Below are 13,874 nucleotides of genomic sequence, written 5' to 3' on the forward strand. Positions count from 1 at the left end.
TCTTCTTGAGGTAGGCCTGTATTGCTAAAATCTTCCCTCTTAGAATAGCTTTTGCTGTATCCCAACGATTTTGAACCATTGTGTTTTCATATGTCTCCATGTATCTTCTTTCCCCTTTGATTTCTTGGTTGCCCCATTTATTGTTTAGTAGCATGTTATTTAGCCTACATGTATTTGTGTTCTTTGCAGCTTTTATTTTTCTGAGATTCATTTCTATTTTCAAACCACTGTGGTTGGAAAATATGCATGATATTATTTCAGTCTTCTTGAATTTATCAATTATTTTGTGGCCTAACATGTGATCTATTCTGGAAAATGCTATGAACATATGTTCTCAATTCCCTCGAGTATTTACCTAGGAGTGGAATTGCTGGGACATAAGCTAACTCTATCTTAACATTTGAAGACTTGCCAGACTTTTCAAAGTGGGTGCACCATTTTACATTCCCACCAGCAACGTATAAGGTTCCATTTTCTCTGTATCTTGCCAACACTTGCTATTGTCTATCTCTTTTATTATAGCCATCCTTGTGGGTGTTAAGTGTTATCTCACTGTGGTTTTCACTTATATATCTCTCACAACATCTTTTCATGTGCTTCTTGGCCATTTATCTATCTTTTTTGGGGAAATGTCTGTTCAAATTCTTTGTCTATTTTTCAATTGGGCTGTTGGTCTTTTTTCTGTTGAATTGTAAAAGTTCTTTATATCTTCTGGACACTAGATCCTTATCAAACGTGATCTGCAAATATTTCCTCCTATACTATGGGTTGTCTTTTCATATTTTCCAGTTTTATTGAGAATTAACATACATCACTAAGTTTAAGGCATACAGCATGATGGTTTGATTTTTATATATTGTGAAGTGATAATTATAATAGTTTCAACTAATACAATTAATAGATTCTTGTACAAACACAACAAAAAGAAAGAAAAAAAAGGAAAAATTTTTCTTCTTGTGAGGAGAACTCTCAGGATTTACTGTCTTAACAGCTTTTCTATATATCATATAGCAGCATTAGCTATCATCATGATGTTGTACACTACATCCCTAGTACAGGCATACCCTGTTTTATCATACTTCTCAAATACTGTGTTGCTTTACAAATTGAAGGTATGTGGCTACTTCACATTGAGCAAGTTTATCAGAACCACTCCTTTAACAGCATTTGCTCACATCATGTCTCTGTGTCACATTTTGGAATTCTCATAATATTTAATTTTTTTCATTATTATTACATTTGTTATGATGATCTGTGATCAGTATGACTTGCCAAAAGCTCTGGTGATGGTTAGCATTTTTTAGCAATAAAATAATTTTTGAATAAGGTATGTACTTTGTGTTTTTTTAGACAATGTTATTACATACTTAATAGACTACAGTATAGTGTAAATATAACTTTTTATGTACTGGGAAACCAAACAATTAGCTTGAATTGATTTACTGTTATATTTACTTTATTGCAGGGATCTGGAACCAAACCCACAATATCTCCAAGGTGTTCCTGTATTGATATATGCAGTTGTCTTTTAAATCACATAAGAGAAAAAAAAAAGTTATAGTAAACAAAAACTACATTTATGCTGTTTTTTTATAATTTACCTATGTAGTTATTGGTGCCCTCTACTCATGTGGATTCAAGTTACTCTCTAATATCCTTTCATTTCATCCTGAAGGACTTCCTTTAATATTTTTCTGGTAGGGTAGGTTTGCTAACAATGACATCTGTTTTTGTTAATCTTGAATGTATTAATTTCTCCTTCTTTTTGGTGGGCAGTTTTGCCAGATATACCATTCTTGGTTGACAGTCTCTTTTACCAATTTGTATATTTCATCCCATTGCTTCTGACCTGCATGGTGTTTAATTAGAAATCAGCTATTCATTTTACTGAAGATTTCTTGCATATGGCGAGTCACTTCTGTCTTAGCTTCTTTCACAATTCCTTTTTTGAGTCACGTACTTTCTGTTATGAAAGGTTATTAATTATTGATTCAATTTCTTTAGTAGGTTTAGGCCTATTCAGATAGTCTGTTTCTTCTTGTGGAAGTTTTGACAAATTGTGTCTTTCACAGAATTGATCCATTTTATCCATTGACCCATTCAAATTCGTGGGCATAGAATTCGTGGGCATAGAATTTTCATAATATTCCTTTATTATTCTTTTAATACCCATGGGATCTCTAGTGATGTGTCTCCTCTTTAATTTTTGGTATTTGTAATTTGTCTTTTTTTTTTTTTTTTTTTTTTTTTAGCCTGGCTAGAGGCATATTGATTTTATTATCCTTTCAAAGAACCAGCTTTTGATTTTGCTGGATTTTTTTCTAATTTCTTGTTTCCAACTTCATTGATTTCTGCTTTAATTTTTATTGTTTTTTTTTTCTTCTGGGTACAGTAGGTTTAATTTTTTCTTCTTTTGCTAGTTTCCTAAGGTAGAAGCTTTCTGATTTTAGAGCTATCTTCTTTTCTAATTTATGCATTCAATGTTATAAATTTCCCTCTAAGCACTGCTTTCACTGCATCCTAAAAATCTTGATAAGTTGAACTTTCATTTTTATTTACCACAGTCACTTTGTAATAAAATGATTCTAGCTCTGACATTTCATCATAGTTTGTGTTACATTCCAATATTCTTCCTAAATTTAATGCATCACATCTACAGGATTCTTTTTTTTTTAATTTTTATTTATTTATGATAGTCACACACAGAGAGAGAGAGAGGCAGAGACACAGGCAGAGGGAGAAGCAGGCTCCATGCACCGAGAGCCCGACGTGGGATTCGATCCTGGGTCTCCAGGATCGCGCCCTGGGCCAAGGGTAGGCGCTAAACCACTGCGCCACCCAGGGATCCCACATCTACAGGATTCTAATGAACTAATTATTCTCCCACATTTTGGAGGAATGACAATGACAGCTTAAACTCTGACTTGCAGAATCATTATATGATATTCTTACACAGATGTTTTTCTGTTTCTTTTTTTAATCTAGAAAATACAAGTTTACTGTATGAAAATGCATTTGAGTTCAACAAAATCCTGGCCCTTTTAGCAGTATCCTTGCTGCTTATTAATCAGCCCTGTCAACATTCATTTAACTATAAAGAGTTTTAAAGGTGTAAAAGAATGTTGGAAAAAATTCAGTTCTGGGAAGAAATATTATTTTCTCTTTTGCCTTGCCGGAAGTGTGAGCACTTTGCCAAGTGTTAGATTTGCTTTTGGTTACATAAGAAACCAGCTGTGCCCTGCCCTAGATCTCATCCTGCAAGTCCTACTTGAACAAAAGGGAAATATATTCTTGAGAAAATAAATATGTACAAGGGCTCTGTAAATCAGTCTGTTTTGCTTTCAGATCTTAAGTCATCATGTTGGTAAAATAGTCTTTATCTATTACATTAATTGGGCATCACTGGTACAGAATAGAGAACTTACATATGTTCTTCTACGTATGTATCAGAAGCCAAAGATCTTGGAGTAAAAGATTCAGAAACATGACATTCCCACTTGATGGGGCCATGTCTTTACATCAAGAATGCTCAATTCATCCAACAGTGTATCACTCACAGCTATGTGAACTCCAGACTTGTAGAGTCAATTGCCTCTCCTGTTTCTCTGTTTGGTCTCTCTAGAGTGCTTCAGTCTTAATAAATCCAAACTAGCCTCATCACGTTATGCAAACCTGGTTATCCTCTAGTATGGTATCCATCTAGGAACTTGGCTTTGACACCTATAACTTCCTCACCCCCAAGTCCTGCCAGCCAAGTTCAATATCTGAATATTCCCTCAGATCTGCCTACTTATCACCTCTCACTTATACACCTTAACTCTCTTCCTCATCCTCACTTGGCCTCCCTCTTCTAATCTTTTTCTCACCTAGTAGCCAAAGTGATTTTTTTTTCTAAATGCAAATCTGATTTCATCATTCCCTTGCTTAAAATCTTCGAGTGGTTTCCCACTGGTCTTAAATTAAGGACTGACATCTCATATGATGGTCTATAGACCCACCATGATCTGGTCCTTGCCCACAGTTCTGGACTCATCAAGGGCCAACTGCTAACTTGATCTCTGAGATCTACCCACAATCATCTTGCCCAAATTCTTCTAAAGTGCCATACTTCTTCCTGACTCAGGACCTTTGCATGAGTCATTCTGTTGCCTAGCATATACTCTTCCCTAACTCCCACCTCTTTAGCTTATTATCTTGACTCCTCAATCTCCAGATATCCATTCCAATAATATTTCCTCAGTAAAGCTTTCCTTGACCCCAGAAAATCAATAGCTCAAGAACTCACACTTTTCCTTAGTCACACTATTCTAGCTGGTAATTATATTTGCATGTGCATCTGATTTTTTGCTCTCACCAAGCAAGAAATGGTACAAGGTGCTGCTTTATTAGCACCTATCCCATGTCCGTTTTACTTATCATGATACTCATCATTTAGCACAGAACTACGTATAGTAAGCACTCAATAAATGAAAGAAAAAATGCATTAACCTTTTCTTAGACTTCATTACATTTTAATTATGTGATAAGATAGTTATAAATCTTTTACATGTATTTTTTCATTTAATCCTCACAATAGCCCTGTATAGTAGGTATTATCATTATCATGCCAAGTTTGCAAATAAGGAAACTGAAGCACAGATACTAAATGTCTTGCCAAGTGTCACACAGGAGTGGGCAGAGCCATGATTAGAAATATCTTTCCAATTCCAAATCTGTGTACTTTATCACAACTTATAACAACAGAGACATCTAACTGGTGGTTTAATACAGTGATAATAAAAACAAACATTGCCCCCACCCATCCGTGTGTTTAAAAAAAAAAAGTGCTCAAAACTCCTATAGAGCTTTTGGTTGGAACTGACTGTAGGGCTTCAGTGTGCCTCTAGCCTCTTTCTTGTCATTTGACATTAAGTTTGATATTTTGAACCAATCAAGTATTGGGAGTCCAATCTTGGCATAACTATACAACATGATTAGACTTATCTCCAGTGAGTAATAAAATGGTTGTGAAGGTTACTACAAATGAAGAGCTCCTGAAATGTTTTAAGCTGTAGAATCATTCAAAGAAGAGTCAAGTCTCCCTAACTTGGACAATTTCTTGAGCGTTTTGTGAGAAAAGCCATCTTCTCATTTGAGAGTCATACCTGGCACACTCAAACACACACACACACACACACACAGAATGCTCAGATGCATTAGCACCAATATCTCTGAACAGCTCAGCATCTCAAGAGTGATCCACATCCTCCTCTTTTACTTTATTAACATCTGTATTAAGGTATAACTGACATACAATAAACCACATTTAAATGTACAAACTGATACATTTTGATGTATGGTTAAGTTTATGTCTATCATCTTGCCATTTGTCTTCTATCGGCCCTATCTGTCCTTGGCTCTCTTTTTTTTCTCCTGACAGATCTTGGATCAAGTATTTTTAATTCCATTTTATCTCCTTTGTTGGCTTGTTATTTAGTAGTTATTTTAGATATAGCAAACACCTCAATATATCATGCCCTAATTTCAATTGATATTATATGACTTCATGTACACTATAAGAACCTTATAATAGCATACTTCCATTTCTCCTTTCCTGAGTTTGTTTTGTTTTTGTAATGCACTGGTTTGTTGTTGTTGTTATTGTTTTAATTGTAGTAAAATATATATAACATAGAATTTATCAAAAAAAAAAGAATTTATCACTTCAGCCATCTTCAGGATTGCAATTAAGTGGCATTAAGAATTCATATTGTTGTGCAACCATGACCACCATCCATCTCCACAACTTTTTCAGTATCACAAACAGAAACTGTTCACCCATTAAATAATAACTCTCCATTCTCCATTCCCTCCAACCCTTGGGAACCACTATTCTACTTTCTGTCTTTATAAATTTGACTATTGCAGGTATCTCATATAGGTGGGCTCATATAATACTTGTTATTTTCTGTCTTATTTCACTTAGTGTAACACCTTCAAGACTTATCCATGTTGTAGCCTGTGTCAGAATTTCTTTCCTTTTAAAGGCTGAATAATGTTCTATTGTATGCACACACCATTATTTATCCAGTCATCTATCAGTAGACATTTGGACATCTTTGGAACTTATGCATACCATAGAAAAATATGGTATCTTTGTCCATGTAGTTAGTTTCTGTGTTCTCTGTTTTTTGTAGCTCCATGATTTCCATTCATTTTTCCATTTAAAAGTATCATTGTCCTCCTGTTGGAAGCCCTTTAACATTTCCTGAAGGGCAGATGTGCTGATAATACTCTCTTTCAGCTTTTATATGTCTGAGAAGATCTGTATTTTGCCTTTTTTTAAAAGATATTTTCATGGACTATATAATTTTAGGCTGAAATTTTAAAGTACTAAAATGAAAAAAAAGATGTTGCTTCTCTATCTTTTTACTTGCAACAAGAATTCTGCTGTCATGGTTATTTTTGTTCCTTTGTATACAACATTTCTTCTTTTTCCTCTAGTTGCTTTTAAGATTTCCTCTGTATTACCAGTTTTGAGCAAACTGATTATGATGTCCATTGGTAGACTTTCCCTCATTTTCTTGTACTTGACATCCATTGAACTTAGATCTCTGAGGTATAGTTTTCATCAAACTTGGACATTTTTCAATCTTTATTTCTTCCAATATTTTTCAGTTCCCCCTTCTCTCCTCTCTTTGGAAATTCCATCTATATGTATATTTTGGCCAACTGAAGCTCAATGATGCTCTTTTGTTTGTTATTTGTTTGGTTTTTTTTTTTAATTTATTTTTTATTGGTATTCAATTTACTAACATACAGAATAACCCCCAGTACCCATCACCCATTCACTCCCACCCCCCGCCCTCCTCCCCTTCTACCACCCCTAGTTCGTTTCCCAGAGTTAGCAGTCTTTACGTTCTGTCTCCCTTTCTGATATTTCCCACACATTTCTTCTCCCTTCCCTTATATTCCCTTTCACTATTATTTATATTCCCCAAATGAATGAGAACATATAATGTTTGTCCTTCTCTGACTGACTTACTTCACTCAGCATAATACCCTCCAGTTCCATCCACGTTGAAGCAAATGGTGGGTATTTGTCATTTCTAATGGCTGAGTAATATTCCATTGTATACATAAACCACATCTTCTTTATCCATTCATCTTTCGTTGGACACCGAGGCTCCTTCCACAGTTTGGCTATCGTGGCCATTGCTGCTATAAACATCGGGGTGCAGGTGTCCCGGCGTTTCATTGCATTTGTATCTTTGGGGTAAATCCCCAACAGTGCAATTGCTGGGTCTATTTGTTTGGTTTTTACTTATTATTATTCTTTTTCTCTGATTGTCTCATTTTGTATAGTTTCTATTGCTATGTCTTCAAGTTCACTAATCTTTTTTTCCTGCAATGTCTAATAATCTGCCATTGATCTCATTCAGCATGTTTTCATCAAAGATATTTTCTTCCTTAAAAGTTTTTCATCTCTAAAAGTTCAATATATGCCTTTTTAAAAAAATATCCATCCGTATTCCTACTTAAATTTTTAAACACATAGAATACAGTTATAATAACTGAATTTCTTTTTCTGACAATTCTAATGTGTCAGTTCCCAGTGAATTTGGATTGATAGATTATTAAGAGAAACATTTCCTGCTTCTTTCCACTCCTAGTAATCTCTGATTGGAAGCCAATTGTGAATTTTACCTTGTTGGCTACTGCTTGTTTTTGTGTTCTTTTAAATCTTCCAGAACCTTGTTCTGAGATGAAGTTTCATTACCTATAAAGAGTTTTTTCCTTCCATATCTTGCTTTGATGATTTCCTAGGAGGGCCCAGAGCTCTACTGAATGCTACTCATTCCCTATTACTGAGGCTAGACTTTCCCAAGTAGTCCACCTGGTGCCCCATGAGTTATGAATTATTCCACTTCGGGCTGTTAAGAACAGGTACTGTTTCTGGCTGTGTGTGAGCTCTAAGCCTTTTCTTTCTAATTCTTCCCAATGGATCTTTCCCAGCCTCAGGTAATCTCCCCAGATGAAAGAGTTCATCCATACTGAACTGAAATTCTCAAGGGGGGCTCTGAAGATTTCCTGAATTCTCTCTCTGTGTGCCTCTCTCCTTTCTGGTAATTCATCCTAAGAAATCTAGATTTCTTGGTCTCCCTGGACTCTTATCTCTGTCTCCCAAAATCATAAGTTTATTGTGCTACACCTGGGATCCTTCTCCCTACATCATGGCCTGGAAACTCTCTTAAAGCATTAAGTTGAGATAATCACAGAGCTCAATCTGGATATTTGGTATATCAGGGATCACTGGTCTTTATTGCTTAGGGTCCAGTGTCTTTAAAATCATTATTTTAGGGGCACCTGGGTGGCTCAGTTTGTTAAAAAAAAATATTTCTTATATTTTTGTCAGTTTTTTCCTCCAGAAGTTCTCATGTCCTACTCTTGACAATTTAAAGAGGTCAAAATTACTAGTAACAAGTATCTAGTCTCACCATCTTCTTATCCTAGGCATCAAGCTGATGAGTCATCCCTACCATATATCACCCTCCTGGCCTTTGGTATAACAATACACCAGCTGATCCCTGAACCAGTAAACCTGGCCGAAGGGGTGTTACACCCAGGAAGGTAGACTTTGTCTAATTCACATGAAGGTTTCACATGAATGGAAGCCCATATAACTGCCCTCCATCCTAACTCCTAACTCATCCCCTTCAGATGGCTATGCTATCTGCTTTGGCCTTGCAGGCCTTGGGCAGCCAAACATAGGGAATGGCTATGCTTTCACATTAAGCAGACCCTCCTGTGCCTCAAAACCACTGCTGTGGTGGCAAAAGGAACAGGTCAGATACCCCAAATGTGGCCTCTGGGGCCAAAGCAAGGTTATAAAAGTTTCAATGAGTACCCAACAGTGGAAAGGTCCTGAACAACTTTTGCTTTTTAAATAGAAATGATATACTTGTAGCATTTTTTTTGAAAATGTTTAGTGTTTAGCTATGTGTCTGTGTTAGACTGAAATAAAGGGACAATGATCTATCCTTCTATAAGTTACTGAGGCCAAAAGTTTTTCTTTTCTGTTTCCTTTAGGAATAGTATCTAAAAATCTTCTGTTAATCCTCAAACCTAACTACCCCAAGTTTAAATACTCCTATTTTATCCCACCTGTGCTACCACAACAAAATACCATAGACTTGGGGGCTTAAGCAACATAAATTCATTTTCTCACAGTTCCGGAGACTGCAAGTCCAAGATCAAAGTGCCCTCAGGCTTGGTTTCTGGTGAAGCATCTCTTTCTGGCTTGTAGACGGTCATCCTCACATAGCTTTTCCTCTGTGCACGTGTGGAAAGAGAGAAGTCTCTGGCATCTCTTCCTCTTCTTATATAAGGACACCAGTCATACTGGATTAGGGTCCCAGCCTTATGATCGCATTTAACCTTAATTACCTCTCTTAAAGGCCCTATCTCTTCATACAATCACATTGGCGGTTAAAGTTTTCATACGAACTTTGTGGGAACAATTCAGTCCACTGTACTCTACCAAACACCTGAGCAGCAGGATCATTCTCCTTGTATAGCATGGATGCTGACTTTAGCCCATTTTCATTCTTTCAGGGATGACAGAGGACTTTTTGGGTTCATCCTGTATATGATGTCACTACAAATGAGCAGCCCCTCTGGATAAGCCTGATTAGGCCCCTCCTTGGGGACTCCAGAGAGCTGGCACTGGCAAAGAAACTGCAGCTGGGCTGCCCCGGACCCATAACTGGACACCTAGCCACACTAAAAACTCACTGTCCCCAGAAATTTCTCAGGTTGCACAGGGCAAGTCTGCCCATGCTTTTAACCTCTTCCTCTACACATGTCCCTTCCCCACTTCTCTTCAACTGCATCTCTGCCCCAGCTGATCTGGCTCCTTGCTCTCCTTTCACATTAACACCTCTGTAATATAGGCAGGGTACTAAAAGGCAATATAGACTGGCAAAGGTTCCCAAACTTTGCTGAATATTAAAATCACCTGGGAGCTTTCAAAACCCTCAATGTCCAGATCACATACTCTATGGATTCAACTGGAATGTCTCGGGGGAAAGCCAGACTTTGGTACTTTTACTAATAAAAGTAAAAGTAGTAACTAGGTTTGAGTCCTGGTTTCATCACTTCTAGTTCTGTGGCCTTGGGTACGTTACTCAACCTAAATAGAGCTAATGGTAACACCTATCTTATAAGATTATAGGAAGAGTTAAATGAGTTAATACTGTGAAGAGCCTAGCACAGGGCTTGCCATGTAAGGGATGTGCTTTAAGTGTTAACTACCATTATTACCAGAGGTGCTGTAATGGAAATCAGTGCCCTACAGAGGAAATCCTTTACTAACTCAAGAATTCAGAAAGGAGAATCAATATATTAACTCTCTAACTGTGAAAGGGAAAAAAGTAAGCTAATGTTTATCAAATACCTGCTTGGTGCAAAGGATACATCATTTTACTTAATCTTTCAAATAATCCCTCAAGGCAGATATAATTATTTAACAGAAAAATAAAGTAAAACTTAAAGAGATTAATTCAGGTTATTGCTTAATGATAAAGTTGGGATTTGTAACCAGGACTTTCTCACTCAAAACTCAGGTTCCTCTGAATTCTCTTCTCAACTAGGTCTCTACCTTTGGACTTCCACGTCTATCTTTTCATCAGCCAATTTTAGCAAAACCCTAAGTCAGTTTAGCCAGAATCCCCCACCCTCTGTATCTGATAAAATTCCTCATAGCCTACCACCCCCAGGTGATGTCTGGACACCAACCTGCCTTCAGCAAGAATCCTGTCAAGTGAGTTTAGCAGAATCCCCCTTTACTCCTGATGTTTCCTCTTAGGAATTTCCTATCCACCAACCCCACCCTGCTCCTTGGCTACAAATCCCCACTTATCCATGCTGCAGTCATCACTGAGCCCAGCTCGACACTGAGGCCTCTTTCCCCTAGCAAGAGTCACCACTTTCCAGTCCAACTGGGGTTTTTTTTTTGGACAATCACACACACACATACACTCTCACTCACATACACACACGCACACAAACCACAGCACAACTCTGAAAGAACTCTCATGAAACAGCCCTTCATCCCCAACTAGTAACAATTAGGCCTCTTACACTACAAACATGAATAGCACCCACCGCGGTCTATTGTGGCCACGTTAGACTTGGGTAGTTCAGTGATCAGCCTCTGGATCTGGGTCAGAGTGTTGCAGGCTTCCTCCATCTCCTTCCAAATGAGAAACACGTCCTCTCTGACTCCAGCTCCTGAGAAGAGAAACACAACGTGAGTGGGCGGCTCTGGCAGGCCCAAGAACTCTCTAGCAGTCCCAGAAGCTTGCCCACCCCAGCCAAGTTTCTAGAACATTTCTGAACATCAAATTCCACTTTCCCCACTAATCTGAGAATCATAACTAAAATCCCTAAGGAAGTACTGTCATCTCAAGAAATCATAAATGCCGACTTTAGGATCCAATAAAGCTTTGTAAATATGTGTACCAGCCATATTTTAAGATGAATTCTTGAGAATACCCAAGTAAGGTAAAGAATAAAATTATTCAAAAGCACCTAATAAAAGCCAGGGTGAGGAAGGTAAATTCAATGGCATGTGAAAGTAATAATTCCTAACCTTTCTTAAGCTAAGATTTTCCACTTCTCTGAAAACCACCTCACAGTCTTTATTTTCCCCTAATGTAAGAAATGATTCTTTGGCCTCCTTTTCTGGATCTCTACTGTCTCAATTAAGGATTAGGCTTGACTGTGTGACATTTTTTTCAAAATTATATGGCTTCTTAATATAGATATTAATCTCATTCTCACAATCAATAACATTTTATTCCATGAGTAAGAAGTCCAGGCCATAACAGATGAGTTAGTTTCCAGAGATTCCGGAGGGTGTAGGAGCAAGAGGGAAAGGGATACGACCATAGAAGTGCAACATGAGGGATCCTGTGGTGGTATCTTGACAACATCAATATCAATGTGCTGACTATGGTAATGTTCTATAGTTTTGCAAGATGTTATGACAGGGGAAACTGGGTAAAGAGCACCTAAGTATCTCTATTAGTTCTTAAAACTCTGTGTGAACCTACCATCATCTCCACATACCTCTTGACTAGAGCCTGTTGTGCACATGAGGCCAGTGGTGACTCCAAGAGGCCACAAGAGAATCATCTATTCAGTGGCATCCCTGGGCCCAGCTACTGGCCTGGTACTACTCAAGGCAGCTCAGGGGCTACCAGGGAGTTCTAATATGGTTGCAGAGACAAGAATCTAGCAGATGTATTCTCTAGTTTTAAAAACTTCATTCCAGTTAAAAAACAGCTTAAAAAACCAACTAACTCAATTCACTGACTCTATACAGTCAGTTGAGAGAACTCTGACGATGTTATTAAAGTAAGCTAGTCCAAACCCTTTAATGATAAATACCTTTGAGGGTACCTGCTTTGTGCTTGGGCCTTTCTAAACATTGTCTCTGTCTCTACCACAGCTCTGCAGGCCAATTCTAATCTTGTCCTCATTCTACAGCTGCATATAAACTGAGGCAATATGCATTGTTCAAGGTCACACTGTCAATGAATGTCAGAGTAGGGAGTCAAAGCCAAGTTGGCATGACTATACCAACTCTGCCACCCTGAATAGTTGCCCTAGAAAAGGAATGGATAGTTATAGAAGGTCCCTGCAGCCCCCTCCTCCCAGCTGCTAATAAGATCCCACCTACCAAGCCTGTCTACATAACAGTCCACAGATGTCTGACATCCTATACCCACAGAGAATGAGAGACTACCACCCCCAGACCTCTAGGGGCTGCCCCCAGGAAACTCACCTACCCAGGGTGAAAGGACTAACTTTAAATAACCAGGACAGACCAGAGCAGAACAGGATCGATGTTTCTAACTTTCAAAAGTAATCAAGAAGGGCAGGGCAGAAGTAAAGGGATACCAGGGATTTGGCTCTCCCAAAGTTGGCCAGATCGAGTGAGAGGATTAAAGCTATATTCATAAAGAAGCAAGTGACAAGCCCTGACAGAGATGGAGGGTCACTGTGGCTCTATGGCCATTGACAGCCCAAGGGGTGAAACGTGATATGTACCCAGTTCCATGCTGGAACTCCAAAAATATCACAAACTGCTGCCAAATGCAAATCATAAGCCCACAGGACTTTCTGACTGCTGTAAAAGCAAAACTGACTTCCAGCTACTTATTGTAGCACAGAGGTGTTATGTAGCAGAATCCTTTCTTTAAAAGTTTCGAATGAGTCAAGGCTTTCCATTTTCCCCAGACTTGCTAATAATGTCTTAAGAGGTTAGCAACAAAGGGAAAATTCAAAGAACAGAACTGGTCTTGATGATACAGGACAGTGTATTTAAGGGTCAGCAATGGACAGCATGTTCCCTGTGCAGGTGGTAGTAATCAAATTATTGATACACTGGTTTAGTCATTATAATCATGCACCTACAAATTCCCACACTAGTGATCAGAAAACAAAGCAACTCAAAACTGTCCATTTAACTGGGCTTGCTTTAACAATAAAACAAGTGAAATAAGTCAATCGGAGGACAAACATTATATGGTCTCATTCATTTGGGGAATATAGATAATAGTGAAAGGGAATAGAAGGGAAGGGAGAAGAAATGGGTAGGAAATATCAGAAAGGGACACAGAACATGGAAGACTCCTAACTCTGGGAAATGAACTAGGGGTGGTGGAAGGGGGGAGGGCGGGGGGTGGGGGTGACTGGGTGGTGAGCACTGAGGGGGGCACTTGACAGGATGAGCAGTGGGTGTTATTCTGTATGTTGGCAAATTGAACACCAATAAAAAATAAATTTATTATTTAAAAAAATAAATAAATAAAACAAGAAAAACAGCA

The 13,874-nt window shown here is 38.0% G+C and overlaps 1 protein-coding gene across 13 annotated transcripts in view; it reads right to left on the minus strand.

Annotated features, from left to right (window-relative positions):
• The window catches only part of VWA3B (von Willebrand factor A domain containing 3B), a 247,173-nt gene that overhangs the window by 185,721 nt on the left and 47,578 nt on the right, over positions 1–13,874 (minus strand). For all 13 annotated transcript variants that reach the window (XR_013389397.1, XR_013389396.1, XR_013389395.1 and 10 more), the window contains one exon: positions 11,146–11,271. Coding sequence is in view for 9 of the 13 variants with exons in the window: in XM_077915129.1 (XP_077771255.1) it covers positions 11,146–11,271 (126 nt within the window). In the remaining 4 variants the exon portion in view is untranslated. The remainder of the gene's footprint in view (positions 1–11,145; positions 11,272–13,874) is intronic.

This window comes from Canis aureus, chromosome 11 (assembly GCF_053574225.1).
Source record: "Canis aureus isolate CA01 chromosome 11, VMU_Caureus_v.1.0, whole genome shotgun sequence".
Lineage (NCBI taxonomy): Eukaryota > Metazoa > Chordata > Mammalia > Carnivora > Canidae > Canis > Canis aureus.